The sequence below is a fragment of the Pezoporus flaviventris genome, unplaced genomic scaffold (genome assembly GCF_033815535.1).
Source record: "Pezoporus flaviventris isolate CSIRO_AGI_PZ_B2104156 unplaced genomic scaffold, CSIRO_AGI_Pfla_v1 ptg000007l, whole genome shotgun sequence".
In the NCBI taxonomy this organism is placed as follows: domain Eukaryota; kingdom Metazoa; phylum Chordata; class Aves; order Psittaciformes; family Psittacidae; genus Pezoporus; species Pezoporus flaviventris.
Window position 1 is genome coordinate 88,894,383 of NW_026892555.1, and position 26,600 is coordinate 88,920,982.

Genomic DNA, 26,600 nt, shown 5'->3' on the forward strand with positions numbered 1-26,600 from the left:
CCTCCTGCTCCTGAACAGCTTTTGGCTTACGTTCACCGGGAGTCCCTGGGGCAGGACCAGGACCCATTTCTCTCCCACCTCCACAAACGCTGTCACTAATTTTTCTTTCCCCAACCCAGTGAATCACCACAGACAACGATTTGCCAGGAAGGGCTGGGAGCTGGCTCCGGTCCTGGCTCTGCTCCAGCAGAGCTGGTAGACGTCTGGTTAGGGGAATCAGATCCACCCTTCCTGCCACTTTCCACAGCCCAGTGAGGACTGCTGCCACTGGGAAATATGCCAAGAGCAAGGGCAGGTTGTTCTCCAGCTGCCCCGCAGGGGTGCTCTCTGAGGCATAAGGGACCCCTTCCCAGTGGCAGCAAGGACTGCATTCACTCCTGCAAAGCACAGGCACGAGGCTGTCATGGCTGGGGCATTTGAAAGGGTGCCCAGCAGCAGAGCTCAAAGTCTCTGAGAAGGTTTAATGACAAAACTACTGATCAAAAAGACATCAGGTGTTTCCAGAGCTTGATGGCAGATGGGACAAGGTTTAAAAAGTTTTGGAATAGGCAGCTAAGGCTAAAGTTTAGAAAGTAGGAAGAGGGCTCCTGGATCCTGGTAATGCCTGGGATAGTGATTTTTGAGGGAGGCACTAGATTAAGAAACAAGATGAAATAGAAAACTCACTTAATGTAAAATATCAAGTAGCCATAACGTTACAACAGTCAGATGTTACCAGTGCAGGCTTACAGCTTACACTGAGCCAGAAGTAGAGAACTGGGATTATTTTTTTTTTAAATGATTATATTACCAGACTCCCATAGCTGCCCAATCCCCTTGTTTATCTTCCTAATCTTAATTAAATAATGAATATTCAACAGAAAATATGAATCAGGGTTCTCTGTATGAACTGCACTGTTTTCAATCTCTCTGCCTCTGAAGTGGCAATGGGAATATGATTTAAAACTATTTCTTCTGGATCCTCGTAAAATATTTGTCACAGTGTGTCATGAAAATTTTCAAAAAGCTCTATCATCTACCTAATAAATTTGTTAAGTTTATTCAAATCTTATTGAACAGGAAAAGTGCAATGAGTCATGGTTAATATTTCTTTACCTACACCAAGAAATAAAATATATCAAAAATTCAATGCTTAGGGTCCTATTCAGAAAACCTCTATGAGTCTGTAATACATCTTCTACATGATTAAAAAAAAAAAAAAAAAACCACACCAGGAAACTTGCTTTAAAATGAATTATTCACCACCTTGAATAAATTTCCATCTTTCCTATTTGCAAAACCCCAAAGTCAGTTATGTAAATTTTAACCTACACTAATTACCTCGGGGGTGTGCAAGAAAAAGGAGAGCAGATGCAATAGAAAAAAATCCCAGACGTTTCCATCACCAGGAAGCAATTTAACAGAGGAAAAATGTGTAAGTTTTCAAAAACAGAACAGCCCATATAATTATTTCTTTTAATGTGGAATAATCATTGCTGCAATATCCCTCGAATCAGAGGTTTACTAGAATAAACCCAAATGCTTTTTCTCAATGACATACCATCACACACATAGCTAAGCCCTTGTTTCTCATCATGACACCAACATTGTCTAGACTGTAAAAACAACCCATTGTTGACAACGGGCGTTCCCAACAAGAAAGCATGAAGCGTGGTTTAGCTTCAAATCGATATAGGGCATTCGTTCCCTTTCACGAAATTAAAAAAAAAAATAATTAAAAAAAAAAGGAAAAAAAAGAGTTACTAAAGTCTGTGAACCACAAGATATCCTTCAAAGCCTGGGATGTACTGGAGAAAACAGGGTATTGTTTGAAGGCAGAAAGGCTCAATCACGGCACCACTTGGTCCTGCTACCAGGCCCTTCTTTAGCTGTGAGCCATCTCTTTCACACATTTTTCTCAGTTTCTTCATCGGCTGGCTTGAGGTCTAATTGCACAAATGGCCCATCTACTGATTTCAGAGAGCGTGATCAAGACCAGTATTTGAAAAAGGTCTTTCAGTCTGGGCCCAGCCTAAAGACACACAATGGTAAGTATTGTTTCTACTTCAGACGAAAACAAAAACCTGACTCAGTACTATTAATCAGTGCTGACTGGCTATTTTCACTGTGAAACTACTTCACAAATGGTAAGACTTGATTTCTATAGTAATTTTCAATTCAGTTCAGGAAAGAAAATTAAACAAAACCCAGCCTAGACACTCCTTCCCGTTAGGAGAAAGCTCACAAAATCCAGCAAAGCTTTGAAGCAAAACCATTGCCATTTTGCAGAAAATGGAGCATTTAGGGACAATATTCCCCCTCACCTTTCTGGTGAGTCCTAGCACTGGTATTACAACCTTCTCATGAGGTACTCAAGCCCATTGCTATTTGAAACAGTCAGTTGAGCCCCAGCCCTATGAAATCCTACTCCCATACAGTGAGGAGTGCTGCAGGGGTCCACTTCCACAAGCCCTCCTCACCAGGGTGGAGAGTAGCAGACCACCGGTGTGGTCTCCAGCAGCCTCCCACCACCCATAAGGATCCCACATGAAGAGGATCCCAGTGCTCCCCCATGCAGAGGATCCCAGTTCCCCCTATCATTCCACTCCGCATTGGTACATCACAGCACAGCTAGTGCTGTCTTTCCAGATGTAAAGGAATACCAGGATAAAAGCTTTTACCCAGTATTTCTATTTCTGCATCCCCAAACATTTTGCAGCAATGGAAATCCTGTCCACTCCAATTTTAGAGGTGGAAGAAGTGGAATGCCAGTGAGAGTGACTTGCCTGAGCCTCCCAAGCAAAGTGTCAGCAGGACTAGAAACAAAACCTATGTCTCTAGTCCCATTTGTGCCAACTAGTCCTCCTCCTTCATAGTTTGGCTGCTGTGTGGAGATCCACTCCCAGATTTTCAACATCTAGTGCACTGTGTATCATAAAACAAGTGAAAAACAAAGAACCATTTGAGATGGAAAAAAAAAAAAATACAAAAAGTGTTAACATTCCTCTCAGGCAAAGTGAGATTTTGAGAGGCTTATCCTTTCCATGTTAACTACAGAGAGAACACAAGTAAGTGAGGTACTGAGAGGTAAGCGGCATAAGTACCCTTTGTTGAAAGCAAAGACTCTGCTAGCTAGATAAGGCCTGTTCTGGGAATTGCATTGCCTGTTGGAATTTGGGTGACCTTGTCTCAGAGATTGCCACAATCCAGGAGGTAAAGTTGTGTCAAAATCCTGGACATAGGTCAGTATAGTTCACAGCGCACTCTGCCAAAAATGTGCCACAAACTCTCAGACACGTTTCTAAAAGGGAAAAAGAAAAAACAACAAAGCAACCTTTCCTTCCAAATAGAAAATTAAACCAATTTACTGTTCATGAGCACAAAATTTAAAGCTTAGACAAGTGAGCCACTTGTAACAGCTAGGAAGAAAAAAAGAAAAAAAAAAAAACACCTCATACTCTGTTACATCTCATACTCTGATACTGCAGAACACAAAGTGAGATTTACTTTAGTCATGATACAGCCTTATTACACTAGTACAGACACATTTAGTGACAATTATAGGCTGATCATATAGTAGTGAGGTGGACTGTGAACTGGCTGAAGGAGAGAAGCCAGAGAGTTGTAGTCTATGGGGCTGAGTCTAGTTGGAGGCCTGTAACTACTGGAGTGCCGCAAGGGTCAGTACTGGGACCCGTATTATTTAATATATTCATCAATGATTTAGATGAGGGGATTGAGTGTACTATCAGCAAGTTTGCTGATGACACTAAGCTGGGAGGAGTGGCTGACACGCCAGAAGGCTGTGCTGCCATCCAGCGAGACCTGGACAGGCTGGAGAGTTGGGCAGGGAATAACTTGATGAAATATAACAAGGGAAAGTGTAGAGTCCTGCATCTGGGCAGGAACAACCCCAGGTTCCAGTATAGGTTGGGAAACGACCTGTTAGAGAGCAGTGTAGGGGAGAGGGACCTGGGGGTCCTAGTGGACGACAGGATGACCATGAGCCAACACTGTGCCCTTGTGGCTAAGAAGGCCAATGGCATCCTGGGGTGTATTAGAAGGGGGGTGGTTAGTAGGTCGAGAGAGGTCCTCCTTCCCCTCTACTCTGCCCTGGTGAGACCCCATCTGGAATATTGTGTCCAGTTCTGGGCCCCTCAGTTCAAGAAGGACGGGGACCTGCTGGAAAGAGTCCAGCGCAGGGCAACGAAGATGATTAAGGGAGTGGAGCATCTCCCTTATGAGGAAAGACTGAGGGAGCTGGGTCTTTATAGTTTGGAGAAGAGGAGACTGAGGGGTGACCTTATTAGTGTATATAAATATATAAAGGGGGAGTGTCACGAGGATGGAGCCAGGCTCTACTCAGTGGCAAACAATGATAGGACAAGGGGTAATGGGTACAAACTGGAACACAAGAGGTTCCACTTAAACTTGAGAAGAAACTTCTTCTCAGTGAGGGTGACGGAACACTGGAACAGGCTGCCCAGGGAGGTTGTGGAGTCTCCTTCCCTGTAGACATTCAAAACCTGCCTGGACACATTCCTGTGTAACATTATCTAGGTGTTCCTGCTCCGGCAGGGGGATTGGACTAGATGATCTTTCAAGGTCCCTTCCAATCTCTAGCATACTGTGATACTGTGATCATTTTGATACATGTGGAAAGCACCACACAATCTCTAACAATGAAGACTGAGCTACCAGTCAACACAAGAAGACAGTATCTTGCTGCTGAGGTGGACACTTCTATAAGGCATATTTATTAAAGACACTAATTTTGAACAGTTATGGAAACTAGAGCTGGCTATAAAGTAGGTGTGATACTCCAAAAATCAGGGTGGCTTTGTTCAGGATCTTGTTCCAAGATGGTAGTACTAACAAATTAAAAGAACTTGAATCACTTTGCTTAAGATGGACTGAGGAAACTCTGGAGGGGTGTCTTTTGCAGAGATGCCCAGCTTCTGAAAAATAAAGATTTTGGCTTTCCAACCTCAAAACTGGACTTGCTTTCTCATTTCCTCTTGCTGTTCACAGAGGGATCACTTGTAGTTTCTTCAGAACCACCAGGTACTACTACTTCAGGTGCTTTGGATTTCATAGTTGAGAAGATGTAGCTTCAAGGTCATAAAGCCTTGATGTCCTCATCAAAATCTACAGAGTGTAGTAAGCGTATGCAAGGCCATTTATCAGAGTGCCTGACAACCATATCCGAGCAGTGAAGATATACAACACTGAAATGGCATTTGCCATCGATAAACGGGCTAGTCTGTCAAAACTCTGCAAATTCAGATGTCTCCAGATTAGCCTGGATATCACCAGCTACTAAGAAGCTCTAAATAATTTTAGGCTAAATAATAAGATACAATGGAAAATGTTAACAAGATACAGTGGAAGATACTAACCACATTTTATTAGGGAACACATTCCCTCCAGTATAAACTCATGTAGCAGCAGCAATGCTAGTGGAAAATAAGTGAACTATGCCAACTTATGGATCTATAATTAATAGTTCACATTAAAAACAAAAAAGAAAAAGTGTTCATAAGCAAGGTGATGAACTTAAGGGCTTTATAATCTTTTCTACTTTCTGGATAACAACAGCAAATCATGGCATGAACAACTGAAGAAAAACTGAAAGAAAATACCAATCGGAAATACTGAGACTCTTTTTGTGGCTTTTCCCCATTTTTCCTCAATTTAAAAATGTTTATTATTTTCAGCACAGAATGTTTTTATTATTTCTATAGCCTCTTCAAAGTCCCTCATGAAACTTTACTCCTTTAATCCTCTTACTCTTCCCTAAAGCAGGTATCTAATTTTAGGTCTGTTATGCAGATAAGGAAAATTGAACCATAATCACTAATTTGCTTGTTAAAGCCCTGAAAACCTGATGTTTAAGTCAGAGGTTACAGTGTAGAGTATATATACACCCCATCTTTCTGAGTCCCCATTCTTTTTTCTGTCAATAAAGCACTAACTCACAAATTTGTCTCCATAATTGTAATATAAAAGCATAGGCTTTAACCTTATCCAATAACTTCCATTTGTGCCGGCTTTCACATTATCCTGTTTCAAGTGTGCAGACATGCACTTCAGCACTTTATAATTAAGAGACATTCACTTACAATTAGTATATGAAAATTACAGAGTGGGAAGCATGCTTTAAGTACAGTTTACTACATGATTGTCTTAAATACAATAGTGGAAATGACAAGTTGCCATGCCTAATGATTTTTCACTGTAGAGAACAGATCTCCTCTCGCAAGCCCATATCCTGCTCCATCTCTTTGCTGAAAGTTATAGGTGAAATTGTTTGTTGAAATTTAAGCCTTCCTTCTCTGATTTGAATGCTGACATGAACAATTATAACATATACTATGCTGACGCATCTTCAAGTGAATATATGCACTTCAATATATGTTCTCATTGTAACCACCCAGTCCTGAAAGCTGCATCTTGGATAAGGGTCTAACTAGGAGTGAAGTGAGAGAAACCAACTGTGCTGACAGATTGCCAGCCTGTTGAGCAACAGTGATAATTTTCCACCTTTGTACTAAGTAAATGCACATGTAATGCAGCTGGACTGTCTCTCCCAGTAGCTATACACCTCTCAACTTACAGATGACCTGGTTATGTTTCACACTAACAAACTGGCGTGAACAATTCCAAAGCCCTTGAAAACCTGCATTGCACATGGAAAGCCTAATATACCTCAGTTAGCCCTGCTCTGAGCAGGAAGTTGGACTAGACAGTTTCCAGAGGTCCAGTCCTTCCCACCTGACTTAATCTGTTCTGTGAAGGAGAGCTCAGAATTATCATCCAGCATAGGTTCTGCTCAACAAACTCATCTCTACTGAAAGTCTACAGAAGCAAAAACAGTTACAACATTTACAGCAATTCATTTATCTGTAGCTCATAAAACCTGTGCAGTCTATTAGTGATGCTAAGGAGTGTCCTGTTATAAAAGCTAAGCAACAGTATACTTTGCTACACCTGTGACTACAGTTTGGCTCCAAATATATCAAAAGTGTAAATAAAATTTAAAAAAAACCCACAAAAAACCACAAAAGATAAGTTATTCCGGAGAATACCTGAGCAACTAAAAATCGATCTCTTTTCATTGTATTTATTTATGCAGGTTCATGCCTCTACGCTTTAGTAATGCATACTTATAGCTTACAGTCCTCATCTGAGTTCTGCTTCTTTTAACAGGTGGTCAGTATTTGATGGAGTCACTTAAACTTCAACAGGACTTGGCAATCACTGATTCTCTTTGAAGAATCTTTCCAATTGCCTCTGTTTATTGAACCATAGAAATAGATTTCCTTACGAGAATTTATATTGGGATAATGAGCCAAAGAGCTGACCAGTCAGATTACCTTAAGCAGCAGCAAATGCAGTATCATCAGTTACAGTAGCTGTAGGATTCATAGTTCCAGCTCAACAGAATATCAAGAATTAGTTTAGTTGTTTAATTACCCATCTGGTCTTAAAGAGTAAAAGAACACAGTAAAAGCTAAGTTAACTCCTTCAAAGATTTTCATTACTTGCATCTAAATATTTACTTAACTAAAACTCCACACAACTCCTGAACAAAGCAAAACAGACCTACAATTTGAAAAAGCAGCTATAGCAATATTATGAGTATTGTGACAGCACAGTGACAGGCCCTTTACAAACACATAGAATATCTTTTCTACGGTTCTCCTCATGTTGACATACATTTACATGCTTCCCAGTCCAACCCTCTACTTCTTAAACAAACAAGAAAAAAAAATAAAATAATACAAATAAAATCCAAAGTGTATGTCTGAGTGTTCAGAGCAACAAGGGAGGAACCTTAGAAATTTGGAGGGTTCCCAGGCTTTTCACTGAGAAAGCAGGAGCAAATCTGACAGAATAAAGATATTTAGAAATCTGAAGTTGCCAGCCTATGGGGTAGACAAGTCCTCTAGCTATATATACTGACATCTTGGTCAGGCTTTGGGTCTGCTGGGTGGGTGCTGACACATCTGAGGGTCATGGACACTCACTAGGCAGGACATCAGAAGACTAAGGGCCAGAAGCCTGAAGCTTTGTCAAGTTTACCTTGTGTTATTTTCCCTCAAATACAGTTTCCAGTGAAGTGCTTTTTGCCAGTCCAAGAGCAGTCTACCTGGCAGGACTTTAATGAATTTGAGGAGCTTGGCCTAATCATAGATTTCAAAAAAAAAAAATAATAATTAGGTGTTAAGCATTTCTGATGGTGTGAATTTCAGTCTTTCTCTGTAAAATGGAGATACCTGTAATTCCTACTTTATTCACATAAATTAAATGGAAACCATTATACTAAAAAACTGTAAAGATGCTTTGACACTCAGATAATGAGTGTAGTGTGTAAGTAGCTTACTTAAAATGAAGTCACCCACTTTTAAGACATGGTGTAAATGAAACATGACCAGCTTTGTATTCTTGACCTGCAATTCTCAGTAAAACAAAAAAATGACTCATTTGCACATGACAGTCTTTTTGAAATCTTGGCTCATGTCAAAAAGTAGCAGCCAGGTTTTGGCTGAGGAAAAAATTACCTTGAATTCTGCATAGCTCTTAGGTGTGCATATTTACACAAGAATTATAATTCATGAAGAATGATCACAAAGGATTGTACGATGCTTAGTAGGCCACAACTTTCATGAGGGGTTGTCTGCAGGTACCGTCAGGGTATAAATAACAGTATTATCCAACAGATTAGAACATGTAGGCAAATGTGCATTGTTTTATGAGACTGAGATCTAATTCCACTGATTAAATTCCTGATTGGAGGGTAGATTTGTCATTGTCTTACATAGTACCAAATTTTATCTACGTGTCACCAAAAGAAAACTGATCACTCCAAAATCATATATATTGATCTCACTGTGACTTGGCAAAGAGTCAGTGTGCTGATATTCACCCTGTAAGAATATTAGGTATACTGCCGAGAGGCATTAACCTTTGTTTAACCAAAAGGTAAATCTCTTGATAAAAGGCAACATTTTATTACGAGCCACCTGCAACAAATAGCTCATTTCTTACTACTATAACTCAACTGCTGGTACTGAAGAGCAAAACTTGCACTTTACTTCCAGAGGCTCTTGAGTAATTCTCATTGAGGTCATGGATCAAAACTGATTATATAGTTGTAATGATCATGTCCTGCAAGGTGTTACGTCCAGCACAGAGGACTAAACGTAACAGCTGAATCCTGTAAAGGAGACTGTGAACAAATTACCTTCAGTTAAGAATACCAGCCAAGTTGCAGAAAGAGGATGGCTAAGCAGGAAAGATGCTCCTGAAAGCATTGATTCATCCATCCAAAATTAAAGTCCCATTAATAATTTTTTTTTCTGAGAGAACCTACATAAAGCTGAAAGTCACTTTTATCACCTCAGTTCAGAAACAGCTGGAAACCACAGACCTAGTATTTTTCAATGGCGTTTGAATTAATGATGGAGAGATTATGTTGTCAAAGGTCCATCAAGTGCAATCTCATCCCCAGTCACCAGTGTTTGCTTCATCCTCAGCAGCCTCTCATGTTTTGAGAGCATTTTGCCTCTAATCAAACACTTTAAGCTAGCATTGCTTCAGGTCTTTCATTGCATATTTCTCTGCTCTGTAAGATCAAGTTCTGCCCATAAGTATGTCTCTGTGTCATGACAGATGGTTTTCTGTGGCGTTCTCCATACCCAGCCTTGTATTTACCTGCCCAGCTTCTACCACAACACTTATGATTTTCTCTCAATAGAGTTTATTTTAATTTATTAAAAGCAAATGTCATTGAGGCTTTTGAAATCTGTAGGCCTAGGCCACAGGAAACAGTACTGCTTTCCAAATTTAATATCCTTTAATGTGTGTGTTGACAGAACATTGACATCTGTTTAATGCTCTCTGTACAAGAATCTATCAGGTCTCCCCTTCTGTATCTTGCCAATCTCAACTATTATCAGCTTTTGCATTTACAAAACAAATCATGAAGTAAGTAACAATGCAGCTTAAAGTTCCAGAGCCAGAATCTTGCATAAACTTTTTTTTTTTTTAAATAATTATTTTGGAAAGTGCATCTGCTCTTTCAAAAACTTTTAATCGCACTGATCTCATGCACCGAGCTGCTATTTAAACAAACGCCACCCATTTACTGTAAAGCTGCAAAGTAGAGAAGAAAAGCAATGAACTAAAGGGATAGATAATTAATACATAGATGGCCTCTTTGTGCCAACACTGTCAGCAAAGCTGTAGTGCAAATCAGATGTCTCATTGGAGAAAATTTTGGCAGCCTGAAAAGAAACAGCAGCAACACAAGGGTGTAAGGGTGTTTCTGAACCTCGCTTATAAAACCAGCCTCATGTACTGTAAACTGTCACTTATTTTTAATCCTTGGGATCCCATGTTTTATTTTCAATTTATCAAAGCAAAGGAATGTGAGAGAGGTATCTATTAGACTTCTTCACTCAGCCCCAGGGTTAATTATTCAGTTTGGTAGACATTTAAAAATATTATGTTACCTCTAACAGCAAAATTGATAGAAGCTTGTTTCAGGCTCACTTTATGTCATTATGGCAGACTAAATTAACTAATCATAAATTACACTTGGCTAAAGTACATGTGCTACTTTCTAAACCTGCAGAAGGAAGAGAGAGGTTTTTTTAGTTTTTTTTCTGGTAAGAAGTAAATGCCACCTGGCAAATTTAAGACTATTTCAAACCAATAGACATACATTCAAGTTACAAAAGCTGGAGGCATCCCAAAGATAGCAGTGACAGATTCTGAAGACCATGGCAGCAGTCTTAGCACTGAACCTGTAGCTGCTGTGGAAAGGCATTGACACTGCAATGCTGCAAGGGTATGTCTGCAGATCAAAGAGTAAATACGGCACATTAAAGAATAAAGAAAGTCAAAGAAGAATAAGCATGCTTACATTATTGTTAGATAGTTTTGAATACCAATATGACACAAGAGGTTCATGTTAGCAGCCTCTACTTCCAATGTCACCTTTGATTTTCTGTTCAAAGGAGCTGAATACACCATTTCTGTGTGCTTCCAAGGAAAGGACAGACACATACATCACTGATCCAGAAGACAATATAGTTTTTACAGTGACCCTCTCGTTACCCTCCTCACTGCAGGATGCAGATACCATGCCATCATTCAATCATGCTGATACCATGTCAGCATGATTGAATTCCTAAACAGGGCATCGACAACTGAAGTTAGAGATGTGAGGGAGGAATGGACAGAAAGCACAGGCAATTAAGGCCTCTTCTGTGCAGTATAAAGTATTGAGTCCATAACTATAAGCCATTCGTAGACCAGCTCAATCACATTAACTGAGGACTTTTTTTCTCAGAAAGAAAATAAGGAAGTAGCATTATATTGTATCGCATGTGGATTCACACCTACAGTTGTCAGATAAAAAGCTGAACATTGTTTTGTGATGACCAGATAGTTTGCTTCTGTATAGGAAACAAACTTTGCTGAGCACCTCCAAAAAGAGTCCAAGTAAGATGAACAGCCTCCCAGAGGCCATGTTTAGAGGAAGGGTAAACAAAGGATTGACAAGTCTACTGTGTTTCTTCAGGTGTCATAGCCTCATGAAGATTTGGGGCTGTCTGAATAGCCCAAACTTAAAAGTGTATATTATAAACTCTTCTGGAAAGGTGCAGCTCTTCCTCTTCACCTGTTCCCAGTTTCCTACTCCACTAGTCCCCTGAGGCAGATGACACTCTTTGTACTATTCAAGCCCTTTTCCCTCATTTTTCCTTCCCATTTCATGTTCTCTAAGAAATACCCCCCAAACCAACTTCTGCGCATGTTGCATACAGCTGCAAAAAAGTCAGAAAGAATGACATACAAGCACACAAGGATTTAGAGGAAAGCAGCAAGGAAGCGAACTGTGTCCCTCACCAATATGCAGATGGCAACGATGAGGTTTAGTCCTACAGTGAAAAAATTCTAAAAACTCCCTTTGAAAATAAAAGAAAGCTTAGATCACCATCCAGTCACTGGATAACCTATTTTAAGCCCATCAGAGTCAGTTCGCTGTTCTCATGTTGCTAATTAAAAATGATAGATTCATCAATTAATCTCTCTTTCTGTCCCCTACTCATGGTATGAGATTTTTCAAAGGGACAAATGGTAGTTAGGTGCCCACAAGTATCATTTCAGCCCTGAAAACTTGTGCGTTTGTCAATATGAACCTCGCCTTGTCCCTTTACACTATGAAATGACAAAAGGAAAACCCAAAGAAACTTTGTAACCACAAAAAACACAACAGATTTATAATTTGGTAATAATCTTATCCTCTGTACAATGAATATGCTACATAAATCCTTGCTGGGCTCCAATCTGAACTTTCTCACTGATAGATGAATAAGCTTCTGTTAAATTTGTCACAGAGAGATGTCCTAAGTTTAGGCACTTGATTGAAACTCAATTGCAATACTTACTATGGAGCAGTCAGAGATACTCCACTATTTAAGCAATGAAGGCAATCTATTTTTATGCACATTGAAATGGAGACAAAGATAAAGGCCCTGTTGTTCACTTAGCAAAGTGCCAGTCACATATCGCAAGCCAGGGACATGGTTTATCTTTTCCCCTTTCAGCATGTGTATTGCCAGGCAGCGAAATAGAATTGGAGTGTACAAGGTTAACAAGCCAGCATCATGTTATGAAGCAAGCGATAAAATTGTCTTACAGTTCTTAACTCTGACCTGTTCCAGCGAAAAGCTGCCAAGCAGAATTATGTCATCCTGAACATCTCTCTCAAACTGTTCGATATATGAAGGAATCTCTTCATCTTCAAGCTCCCTGTGAAGGTCATGTGCTTTACTGGAGCTGACAGGCATCACGGAGTCTGGAAAATCCTCACTGGCAACACTTTCTGTTTGAAACAAAAGTGGCAGATTATCTCTTAGCAAACAGGAGTTCATTCACTGGCTAGTACCTTCTCAGTTAACATGTTTGGCCCATCAACATTTTAAAACAACCATTCATGCCATACAATGAACAGTAATAAATAACAGTAGTAGAACAACTGGCGGGTTTCAAGTGCCATTACCAGAAAAACTGTCATCAAGGGGAACACCTACATGCAGGTATAAATTTAGCAAATGCAGCTTGTTCTCTAAATAGTTTTTAAAAGGGTGCTCTGCATTTCCATGGTCACATTGCTCCCCTGTAAGTCTTAGAGGAATTGGGATTTAGAACAACTTTTGACTTTCGGTCCTGAGGAAGAGGAGGAATAACTGCAATTGAAAGAGAGTTTTAGGTGGAGCTACAGTGAACATTTCATTTTCCTTCAACTCGCCCTAGAGGCTCAGATTCCTCCTCTAGGTGTGTGCACTCAGTTCCTGCCTAATTAGGTCCAGTTCTGCTCTCACCCACATCATTCCCCTGATTTCATTGCAGTGACTTATGCAGAACCAAAGGGTACGTCCTTTCATAAACAAAAAGAAATCCCATTCATAAAGTTAATCTTAAAGAGAAGCTGTATCCTTTTTTCAGTTCAAATCATCATGCTACATTAAAGAAAAAAAATATTGATTTTCTCATTGATATCTGTTACAAAACTACTACTAGTTTGGGTCATAGATAATGGACATCTACCTTTTGCTCATTTCTCCACATCAGGGTCACTAAGAAATGACAGATATCAGGTTGTCCACATCTGACTTTTGTCGTGGAATGGGGACTGGTTGTCCACATTCCTTGCCTTATATTTCTGTGCTAGTTTTTATAGTTCTCTGTGCCTTTTTCTGAAAGAAACTGCCATATCAAGTTATTTGCTTTTCTCTTTGTCCATCCTAAAACATGAAAGCAGTTAAAAGATTTTTTTTTCCTCACTCCCCTTTGAAGTCTCTCGTTCTCTAATGAAGACCAGAAAAGGAAAGATAAAACTAAGGCTATTAACATTTTCAGTTTTGCTCACTACTCATTGTTTAATGACTTTAATTGCTGAGCCTCCTGAGTACTTAAATCACCTCAGTGCCACCAACACACAGGAAGTAGGGTGTTTCTTTTATTTAATTACAACAGGATACAATTTGAAATCATGTTGGGGGAAGTGTACAGTAGATATAAACAACCCAAACCATTACCTGAGGGTACACAATCTCTTCATGTAGCATTTTACAAGCCTAATGAAAAGTGATTTGACCTACAACTATTAACTGCAAAAACAAAACAATATTTACATTTAAATTTACTGTAAGACTAAGGGTTTGGCTAGCAGAGAGAAAATCCAGGAAGTGCTGGAAAATGAAACATTGCCAATAGCAGAAGATGCAGCACCACTCGTTCTCACTCAGTGCTGTGCTGCACACAACAGGCCATATGCTCAGCTGGTATGAATCAGCTGCTTACTGATTTCACAGGAGCAGTGCAAGTTCACATCCTAGGAAGACTGCACATTCCTATCTTGGGTGTAGAGAGATAGTCATTATATATCAAAAAAAGTTAAAATATGTGGTTCACAAAGGTGACCATGCAGTGATTCAACAAAATACCCTTTTTGTGTTTATTATTTCTGTGAGGAATCAGATCAAGTGAACTCAGTTTTGGTGGAAGACACTGGGATGATTAGCACATGCTTTGTGGAAAAAGAGCAAAAGAAGAGAAAGAACATTTTCAAAGAAAAACTTTTCAAGGGAAATAACTGCTAAAAACACAGAGAAATTATGATTCAAATTTTATAAATATTTGACAAAAAGATACATACGTTCATTTAAGCACAATTGGAAAATTGTTCATTTTTGAATGAGCTAAAGACAGGGAGGGTAGAATCATAGAATCATAGAACAGTTAGGGTTGGAAAGGACCTTAAGATCATCTAGTTACAACCCCTCTGCCATGGTTAGGGACACCTCACATTAAACCATGTCACCCAAGGCTCTGTCCAACCTGTCCTTGAGCACTGCCAGGGATGGAGCATTCACAACTTCCCTGGGGAACCCATTCCAGTGCCTCACCACCCTTACAGTAAAGAACTTCTTCCTTATATCCAATCTAAACTTCCCCTGTTTAAGTTTTAACCCATTACCCCTTGTCCTATCACTACAGTCTCTAATGAAGAGTCCCTCCCCAGCATTCTTATAGCCCCTCTTGAGATACTGGAAGGCTAGAGGAATGGTAAAGGGCTGTTCAGCTGGGTTATTCCTTCTACGCTGGCTTTGCAAAGAAACCTCTGAAACTCCGTCACAGCCAGGTTGCTCCTTGTCTGAACTGACGCACAGGTTAGAGGCTTGAGCTGCCACCCTGGAGCAGTACTTGACCAAAACACAGCCTCCACCTCCTTGCTGTACAAAAGTAGCCATTGTGTTAAAAATATTACTACTCTGTACACATGGGACAAATGGCTGAAAATTTAAGAGGAAATTCATTGGTAGATTGATAACCTAATAAAAAAATGGCAGCATTAAGTTGTTAGCATCTGCGTCAAACTTTTCATTGTCTCGGCTGTACTTAATACTGCGAGTCATACTTTCTGCGTAGTTTAAATCACTTCTTAGCACAAGCTGTATTTGAGGATGCTGTGCTGTAATGAAAAGAATCTCTTCAGTATTAATTTGGCTGCTTGTATCTTCATTTACTCCTGCATTTGTCCATCAGACAGTAATGGTTTAATATGCTGAAATGAGAATTTAAAGGGTAGGTTCACCAGCAGACTAGACCTCAGCATGGGTTTGAATGTATAAAGCAGCTATAAACTCCACATGGAAAATGCACTTTGGCTGCTTTGTTCTAGAAGACTCTGTATAAATTGTAGTCAAAAAAACTACATCACCAAAGGCTCAGTTTCAGACAACTAAAATGTTGCAAACCATAGCACTTCAATTTTTCAGTTGTTACCAGGAAGTAATATAATAGAAAGTATTTTTAATGGTGTTCACCTAGCATCACTTTAGATGCACATGGATCACAATCTTATATGGTTTGAGAGATGTTTGGTCTACATCTTCTCTAAAGAAACACTGTTGCCTTTTAAGTTGCTGTATAATATGAACTAACACATAACACAAGAGTGACCAACAGGTTACTCAGCAGCAAAATGCTTTAAATATGCAATTATATAAATTCTGAGCCATGTTCTTTTCTTTCCTTTGGGGATGATCTATTAATTAGAACTGTATGACTACGTGATTTTTCAGCTCAGTGGTCAAATGAAGAAAAGAAGCAGTTCCATAAGAGTGGAACCAAATGAATCCTAGTTTTCTATGGATTTTCTGATGTCTAATAAGGGTCAAACTCCCATATTAGCGTTCCCTCAGTGGAGACATTAATAATGCCTGTCTGCTCTGTTCAGCTGCCCACTTTCATAGAACTGGTAGGGATGTCAGACCTGTGAGACTTGTTCTCTGTTAAAAAAAAAAAAAAACAACAACAAGGGCATTGGAAGTGAACAACAGGTTAAAAAATTGGGAGGGAGAAACACAGGTAGAAATAAATACAGCGTGATATACACACACAGAGGCAGAGACTGCACAAGCCTCATTTTCTCAGGAAAAAAAAAAATGCTTTTTCCTGGGTTTTATTCACCCAAGCCAAGCCAAGTGAAAAATTCAGGTAGGACAGGGCGTAATATTAACCCATAGGACCAGCTCTGATACCCATTGTGGTATTTTTAAGAAATAAAAGCACTGAGGCCCAAGACACAAGACAGCAGCAGTCTGTGGTGTCTCCATCACTCGCTGCCTTCATACCTACATGGGGGGCTCTGACATGCACCTGGAATGCAAGACATACATGTTAATGCATTTGCTTGCCCTTGAATTGAATCAGTGAGCTGGCAGCTCAGCAACCTTGGCAGCCTCAATGCAAGATCACCATCCACAGAGTGATGTATGTTCCATGGCTTTGGATGCCTCTCACCCACATAGCTTAACAGTAATAAAAGCATTCTGCCTTTCATGGGGGTTTGATAAAACCAGTTGGAGAAAAAGACATTTTTAGTTCAAACATACCTGGTGTGCTCATATTATAAACATTTGCGGAGATCCGTGAAACCAGATTTCTCTCTAAATATGTTATTTTCTATTATCCTCTGTAAAGCATCTGTTTGTTCATCTTAACAATGTTCATTAATGTTATTTGCAATGTAAGATGAGGTTTTAGGGCACCTAACTGAAGGAAAGTAAGTACTGATATATGGGGAAGGCTTTCCCTTTATTCCCTGGTTCCCTTGCTTACAAGTAGACAAGTACTCATGGTACAACTTGGCTCACTTGCTTTTAGCTTGTCCAAGTCTAAGTGAGCTATCCAAGAGCCTTCTATATGCAAAGGAAAGAGAAGAACTGCTTCCAGGGCACAATTTGTCTAATCAGCTAAGAGGTGTCTGCATGAGGTGGACTGAACCACTACCCAGAGGTGCTTCTCTCTCCCACCACTTTGGGAGAGCCACAGAAGCTGTCTTTCAGAAAGCTAATGGAAAAGGTATTGGACCCCACCCTGGGGCAGCCTGTAAAATGACATCACGACATTTTCCTTCATCATACAGGGTTATTAAGGAATATGAAATGCTAAAAATATTGGTAAACAGGGACTACATAAGTAGCTCAAATAGACACCCCATGTCAATCTTTCCTATAAAAGTAAGGTTGGCTTCACAGCCGAACAAGGTTTTATTTTAACTATGTTGTTGCAGGATAAAAGCAGCATTGCTATAATCTCTCTCAGCAACATAGAGCTTTAACGTAACATACAAAAATAGAGAGCTTGCTAATAATTATTTAAAGAATTTTGCTTAAGGTATCTGCATGAATTTAGCAGGGAATTTGGTGATAGTTGTACTTTTTTTATTCCTCGCATCTAAAAGGAGGCAAAACAGGTTTCAAAGACAGTACTACTGTGTCCAGTGCCAGTTCAAGGGATTTTGCAATCCTATGCAAATGAAAATGTTTGCCTCTTCTAGAATAAAGTTGCTCACAAACTATATAGTTATAAAACATGTTGCAGCTTCTGGAGCTCCAGTGCTGTAGGCAACTGTCCACTCTGTTTCTCTGACAGTATTTTTATGTATTTCTCTGAATATAACTGAAATATAACAGGAAACCTCATACAGGTTAAAAAAAAAAAAAAGCAACCCAGAGAATATATTTGCACCAAAGACCTACTGAAAAAGGAGGGGTGGGGGTGCAAACATATAAGGGCATCACTGAACCAGGGCTTGTTCATATGTTACTTCTCCTAGGATGAACCAGATGAGAGCAGCAGACATGCAGCTTTTCTAAAGGCTGTGGTGGAGACAGTCTCGTGAATCAGCTGGGTGCTAAATAATGCCTGTAAAAATAAGTGAATCCAAAGTAAGGCTGTCGGCTTGAGGTAAAGAAATCTCTTCTCTCAGACTTTGTTGTTTTTAATGCAGATGCAACATCAGTTAGTATTTTATAACAAAGCCACAGAAAACATTTTCTTACCTATTAATGTAAATCCTCAAGTAGATAAACAGTACGTGATGTGACCCGTGTATCTGACAAATGATCCAATCATTTATGAACTTAAATAATAATTTAGATTTCTAGCTTTGAGCATATTAGCAATGATATTTCCAGTCTTCTTTCATAAGAGTGGAATTCAACATGTAATTAAGTAACCTAGAGAAAGCACTCACTTCAGTGATACTTAAAACCACATAAACATGACTCAAAACAAAAACATTTGGGCAAAAAAGATCTTACAGGCTCGCATTAAAATCAATGTCCTTTTTGGTTCTGAGTTCAATGGGATAGATTACCCACTCTCCTCCCCACATGCAGACTCAAGAGTTTTAGTTTTCTTTATGCAAATATTTGTTATTTACCTTGTAAGTCCAGCATTATGTTTTCTTCATCTAGAAGCTTCATCAATTTACCATAGAGGATTTGCTCATCAAATTTCACAGGATCTTAAAATAAAAACCAAAAGAACAGAAAATTATCTATTGTTTCTTCCAGTAGTATTTCAAGAAACGCTGTTTTAACTTTTATTTTTTATTATAAAAGCACAAAACCTAGTAAACCATTTGACGCTTTAAAATAGTTTTCACAGTGATAGCTTCATCAGAGGTGACTGTCATTTTCTTCTGAGTCCTGAAAGACAGTTTAAAATATAAAAAAAGAAACTTATATATTTTTAAATTGTGAGGAATAACTTGATCTGAACTGAAATTGGTTTACTAACCTGCTAATAGACTAGTTGAAATTATCATTTATATTCAAATTACCAGATGAATTCCATTTGACTCTTAATAAAAGTCAAAGTACCTAATTTCTTCTATAATGTGATTCTGGATCTGCATTAGAAATTTTACCTTGCTGTCCATAATACTAACACACTCTCTAGTATGAGTAGTCATTACAGCATGCAACGAATTTTAAATTCCTGGCTGGTCAGTCATTCAAATTCCCAGCAACATTTACAGATTTTAAAAAGGAACAAGGGACACATAGACACATACCTTCTTCCATGGCACCTAGAAAATCACTTCAAGTGTATATCTTCAAGGGAGAAATGATCAGTTGAGACTGTCCAGATCTCCCAGACCCTGGCTTCTCTAAGTTGTCAGTGGAGACAGGCAAGTAGGACAGAGAAACGCATACATGGTAGGTGAATTGAAATACAGCTACAAGCAACCCTGTGTGGCTCATTTTAAGTGCCTGATACAGTATCAAAGAATAAGTTTTCTTTACCCTGAAATTTCAAAGCTGAGTGCTCCAGTTATACTTAACATTCAGAGAGGGAGGTTTTTGCAAATCTCTTCTGCAAGTACAGAATCTTTTACGTTTCTTTGAGCGTGTAGCATGGAAATGTTCCCTTGATGAGGGGGAAGCAAATTCATAGTGAGGTGGTGTTTGTTCTCAGGGCATTATCAACTCAAGTTTCCAGAATAAATTTAATTTATCAAATACAGAAAAGATAATTGCCAATATCTTCATTCCCACAGAATAACCCATTATAGAATCCCATATGATGAACACATTAAAAGTATATTTAACTTTGTATAATGGAGTTAGTGGCTGAAGATTTGCTTTTCACCACCTATTCTATTTGGGCATTGAGCCTGACTTGCCTAAGTCATAAGAAGAGGGTAACTTCAAAGTGTGCCCTGATTTCTCCATCTTGTTCTGATTTTGTCGTGTTAATGACAAGCTGCTAGCTGGAAAGAAGAAGTAAACAAATACAGTTTCCAATCAGGAGATAAACATGTAGGACCAGACTTCAGTCCTGACTACGCTTTTAACTCCGCCCACTACATACAAATGTAGTTCCATTTATTTAACACTTCTGCAAAGAAATGGAAACCAAATTATGAGCCTGGTTTGTGAGTATCACTAAATCAGACTGGCTGGGGTGGGAAGGGACCTCTGGAAGTCATATGGTCCAACCCCCACAGTCAAAAAGAGCTAGCTACAGCCAAGTTGCCCAGGACCATGTCCAGACAGCTTTTGCATATCTCCAAGGTCAAAGCCTTGCTTTTGGCAGACAAATTTAGATCGTTTTGGAAAATATAACATTACAACTGCTCTGCAGATTTAAACACAACCAAACTGAGGCCAGCACCATTGCTAATAAACCTTTAATAAACAAGTGTTACCCCAACCTTTGGGTGACAACTTTGCTGGGGAGAAAAAGGAGAAACACCAAAGGACAGCTTTTCACATCTGGATCTCATGTCTAGTCTTTAGGCAAGTGCTTAAAAACACCTCTTCAACCCCACTCCCAGAAATGGATAGAGTTACAGACTTTCTCAGAGCCTTCAGGTGTTCTAAATAAAAAAAAATTAAAATAATAAAAAAATAAGGTTAACTATGTATCGCACCCCTTCAACACAGACAAAAGAACATCTTCTCCCACAGAAAATTGTACTTCCCTATATCCCTTATGTCACCACTCTACCTGTACATGTTTTTAAGCACACGTGTAGTTACAGAAATCTAATCTGGTTTTCATTCGCTGCTTATGAAGCAGATCATGACTCAATGAAGTCTATTCATAAGATGAAGCAAGGCAGTACCAACAGAAAAAAAAAAAGTCTTTCATTTAAACACTGAGCCAGAAGTTGGCTTCATTGCTGTCCTGTGTAGAAAATGGGGAAATATAGGGGTCAGGAGTTAGTTGTAATTCACTCTTGATAAACCCTGATTTTTTTCTCCAGAACACAAAAATTAAAGTTAGTGACATGCATCAGACCCTATTTTTCTCAGTCACACGTTTCTACCTCAAAAATTTAAACCTCCGTACCTACTCAAAGTTTCTCATGATTTCCAGAGACTCTTTCGCTAGACAAGTTTCTTTAGATTTGACTTAACAACTGTGTGTCTCAAGAATTGCTGCAGTATACATAGCACAAGGTTTAAAAATGTGAAGCGCTATGAAAGCAACAGAGGAAATCTGGGTCTTGCGTGCTATCACCTTGTTAGTGCTTAACAAAAGAAGCTGGGCCAAAGCACTCAGTGCATAGCTAAGCACTTCATTACAGCGATGATGTTCTTACTTAAGTCCATGCAAATTCAGGCAGGCCCGTTCCCACCCGCTTTTTTATCTGAAAGCCATGACAGCGAAAGAATTTCCTCCGCTAGACAATACCTCTTGGTTAATCTTTCTCATACCTATGGATAACTTCTTCCAGCTCAGCAAAGTCACACCCTCCACTCCTCACTATCGCTCACAGACAGCAAAGCTAAACATCTCTGCTAAACCGGCAGAAAGAAATCCAAAAAAGCCTCCTCATGTGCTGGGAACTGTTACAGACTCTGGGGTTTCCTTCTGTTAGGCAAACGCACTTTCAGCCGAGTACAAAAATTGTTCTTTAAGGAGGACTTTGGGAGCTGGGTTGCAAAAAAGCTACAGCTTAGTACTCAGCTCTGGCCTAAGTTCGTTAATTAAAGAGAACATGGCGCAGACAATGTTCTCTGAGCGAGCTTCATTTTGCTATGGTAATGAAGTGAACACAGCACAGCCCCACTTTTACCCGTCCATTAACTCACTGTCCTTGATCAAAGACTATGTATACTGCCTATCCTGTTCAGAGCGGTTAAGGCTTATAATTTAAATTGTAAACCTCAATATTTAAATAGAACTGCATATGTGATCTTTGTCACCTCATTTTCATGAATGGAAAAGAATATTCTGACACCAAAATTACATACTTAATTCTGCCTCACCTTCTTCACTGACCTCCATCCCACACTGCCTTGGGTTTATTTCCTCATCCATCAACAGGTCAAAGTAATTTCTGCTGTATTCATTTCCTGTGGAAAGCACATGAAGTAAGGGTCAGCGATTATTAGAAGCACATGAACCAAAATGTTAATTTCGAAATCGACACCAGCAAGTAAAGGGGCATTTTTTGCTACTTTATAAGCTTAATTTTTTTAAACAAGTCCTCTAAGCCTACTAGTACTGCAATTATCATCTTGTGAAAGGTCAGAAAAGGTAATTCTGGAAACAAGTGCACTTTATGTTACTTTTGCTCAGGAACTAATGAGAAAAATTGTCAAATTTAGATGATAGAATGATAAGAAAATTTAAAGAAATGCAGCATCCCCAACGTAAGACAAATTTTTCTTGAAACACATTGTACAAGTGAATTACCATGCTGCAGAGGAATTTGTGTTTCACAGCTGACCCCTCCAATTTCAACAGTTTTAAATTTCACCACTGAGGTTTCAACGTCTGGTGCATCTTTAATACTGTATTCAACCATAGAAGTGTTTAATTACAGAGGAGATACTACAATACTGCCTCATTAATCTGAACGGCAATTATGTTCAGTTGGGCTAGGTAACTACAAGATGATTTTGATGGGATAAAACCACTCATTTTAGCACTTCCATTTCAACAGCTAGTTTTATCTGCTTTTTAGAAGCTAATCAAGTTTACAAACAAAAGTCATTTGTTAGACTTATAAAGGAATAATGCAGCATTCTAGCTGCCTAGAGGAACTCTCTGTAAAAGCCAAAATACTTTTCTTTACACAAGGAAGGAGGGAGGGCTTCTTCCTCAAAAGGTATCATTCCTTCAGCAAAAGTGCTACACTTTATTAAAGACATCCTCATGTTCATTTGGTTTGTAAACAGAGTAAATTATCACTGAAGAGATTAAAAGTGAAATAATTAAGTCCATAACAAATTTTAAAATTGCTTAGATAGACATAGATCTATACCCTGGAAAATACATAAGAACTAAAAGTACAAGGGGGTTAATTCATCCAAGATACACTATAGTAGTCTGCAGTGTATTTGTTTTAGGATCAAAAACAATCCAAGCAGCAGCTCCTTTTCAGAGACTAAATGAAACTTTGATATGAAACTAGGTTTAATTTATATTTCTGGACTGGCACATTTTGACTGTCAGTCTCTGTTCCTTCAATGTAGTAAGTACAAGAACTGAAAATTTGCTTTACCTTGAGGTCTCAATAAAGAAAAAATAAATGAGTTTCATTTTTGTTACTTTATCTGTCAACAACTACTAGGCTGGTATGAATCTTGGCAGTATGTAATCAAAGTCTTATGTACTGCAATAACAGAGCCATTCTACCTTATTCACTGTAATTGTTTTTCTCTAGCACAAAGCACTGTGATGTTATATGAACACCCCTTCACATGTTGGCAAAATAATTCGCCTATGTGCTAAAAAAGAAAATAATGATGCATTTCTTTATTCAATTACTTCATAGTTGTAAATGTAAATTGCTGGAAAGTATGTTGCAACCATACAGGCAATATTCAGCTAGTGCATATGCTTTTTGTATAGTCTTAATAGCACAACAGCTTTTATTGAATTTTAATGCCCCATATTCTTTATTCTGGGGATCTGGTGTGAAACTCTGAGGATTAGACTCTTGGACAGCACTTCTGGACAGAATAATTGGCATTTAGGAGGAAGTGTCATGTTATATTTGAGTCTGTGAGGCATGGAAACCATTATTCAAGGAAGACATACATTGACAAATGCCATTAAACAGCTTGCTCTTTGGACTTTAACTGAAAAAAAAAAAAAGAAAGAGATAAAAAGGAAAGAACAACCTCAACCTGTCTTTCAGGACTGTGAGATATTTTGTCCAGGACTTTGGGTCTGTCAGAACTGCACACAGCTAAAGACAGAAAATTATGCAGAAGTAAAAAGAAGAACCGTGTTTGATTTCTCCAGAGCAACATGCATACTTTCAAACCTACATAGGTAGAATGAATGGTAAATGCCAGAATCACCTCCTTATGATTTTATAGATAAGTCAGTTTAAACTGCAGGACTCCACAGAAGACTTCCAGTGAGGCTTTCTGAAGATTCAGAATTGCTGCAAACCTTAGATCATGGCTCTTGGTGGGAGAGGTGGTATTGGCCTTTTCCCCCCTCAGTGCAACATACACCTTGAGAACTGCTGTGACCAGGAAGCCTGGGCTCTGGGCAGGTCCTAAGATTTGTTTGGGGCAGAAGAATTTGCTTTAGTTTTAAAATACAAAATTATCAATTTTAGTCAACATAACATACTGCCCAAGGCATTTTTCTAATAACATTTTGTGAGCACATGAACAGATTACTAATCATTTCACATTTGCTTTTGGAAATATTTGAAAGCGTATAACGTGTAAATTAACAGTCCACTAAGGAATTCACATCCCTCTGCTTTGTGGCATAAACACAGCAAATGTTAATACAGAGCTTGCTTGCAGGTATTTTCAACAGCATGTGTTCAGCTTGGTGCTTTCGGACAGCAAGTTGCTTTGAATACCTGGCTCCTACAAAGAACTGGCCAACTTCAGAAACACAGGTCTTTGCTTTGATCCAGAAGTTCACTCAAATCCATTAACTCAATCTGAAACCCTATTCACCCCTAAAAATTGTGTTATTTCATGTGGAAAACACAATGGATAATTCAGGAAATCAGAATCGAACTCCAAAACCACAGATTATCTATACATTAAAATAAAAATTAAGGAAAGGTGTTGGCACAACAGTGACCAGGTGGGAATTTATACAGTTTAATTAAAGCAAGAGGAGTTGCTAATAAAATTAGCATGATCCTTAGATGCAGCCCATGGGACTACACACATATTACTAGGACTGGATGAAACTCTAACACTTTTAAGCTGTCTGTAGTCAATTATATAGTCTATGTCCTGAGAGTACCACAGAAATTACATGACTAAACTGCATTTCTACGTCTGCTACTCCACAAAGTGATCAGGTAGCCCATGTCAATATCACATGAAGAGTACAGCACGGAATTTGGATAACAAGCAATTATTCAATTCACATTGTACTACTGATCTAGGTTTTTAGTTTAATGAAACAATAGACAAAGCTCTGCTAGACTTAAGTGCCTCCTGACCAATGAAAAAAATGAAGAAATTATTAACAACCAGGTGACTGATTACTAAAAGCTTGAATAGGCATTTACTGGTGCTTGTTTTCAGAGTGATGCTGATATGTTAGGGATATAAGCAAAAATGCGTGAGCCAGGTTTCATTAGAAAACAGAATGCTGAGAAACTTGCCTTATTAAATAACAGCTCTCCTTTTTCAGGCAGCAGTGTGGTCAACACGTCTACCAATAACTTAGTAGAACATTACTGGGCATTAATAAGGCAACTCATAAAAACCTTTTGTTTAAGGTAAGAGTAAGACAGAGGCATTTTGAAAAGATGACATTCTGGTCTGAGGCAGAATTTTGTTACATACTAATTCAGTCAGAAACAGACAAGAGTTGTCCTCCTTTGCACACAACTCTCTTAAAGGACTGATTTCAGCAGCAATTCCTGTTAGTGAACATGATGGTAGATACTCACTGTATCCATTTAACAGAATTGAACTAATTTGCTAGAGATACTTTTCATTTTACTTTGCATATAAGGCCCTTTGGACAGCCCAAACATAAGGCTCTGTGCTAACATATTTCCTGGTTTCTTTATAAGTGTATGCGACCACATGAGGCAAAGAGGCATTCTGGAGTCAGACCTGAATCCCCTCTAGAAGAGGTGCCCACCTCACTTGGCCATTAAGGACTAAGTCTTGGAACGAGGAGGAAAGGGAGAAATGGTTACCACCTCCTGCGTTTCCAGCTGCTTCACTTACTCACCTTTACTCAAAACATGGTGGGTCTGTGACTAGGACTCCTGCTCACTTATTTTCATGATTCAGTACCTACATTGACAAATTTGATATCTGTAAGTTGTGTCTTTGTAGATACAGGCATTTGCTTCTAATCTGCATTTTGGGAAAAAAAAATCTATAAAGGTCTACAAAACAATTAAAGCATAAGAATGGAGAAAGAAGCCTGCCCTGTTAAAACCAACAAAATCTCACAAAATGCAGAAGAGAAAAAAAAACAAAAATCATCAACCCAAACTTCATAAACAGTGAGGAGAGTTCCTGCACAGTGAAAAACTGGCTGTATTTCCAGAGAATTTATATGCTTTTAGTTGATTAAACAACAATTTAAAACTGGAAAATAATTTAAGAAAGTTTGCAACTTTCAGAAGATCAAAGTTCTGGGGCTTACTCCATTATATATAATTGAATGAAGATGTTAAAAAAAAAAATTTTAGTTTTGAAAAACATAGTGAACTGATATATAATGCACAAAACATCCAAGAAAATGTTAATTGTCCATTCTTACTTTTTCAATAAAAAGAA

The 26,600-nt window shown here is 38.8% G+C and overlaps 1 protein-coding gene across 1 annotated transcript in view; it reads right to left on the reverse strand.

The window, feature by feature from the left end:
* The window catches only part of LOC133266690 (uncharacterized), an 80,459-nt gene that overhangs the window by 22,000 nt on the left and 31,859 nt on the right, over window positions 1-26,600 (reverse strand). The window contains exons 5-7 of the mRNA XM_061448165.1: window positions 22,131-22,217; window positions 18,788-18,871; window positions 12,705-12,874 (exon numbers count right to left, since the gene is read on the reverse strand). Coding sequence (XP_061304149.1) covers window positions 12,705-12,874; window positions 18,788-18,871; window positions 22,131-22,217 — 341 coding nt within the window. The remainder of the gene's footprint in view (window positions 1-12,704; window positions 12,875-18,787; window positions 18,872-22,130; window positions 22,218-26,600) is intronic.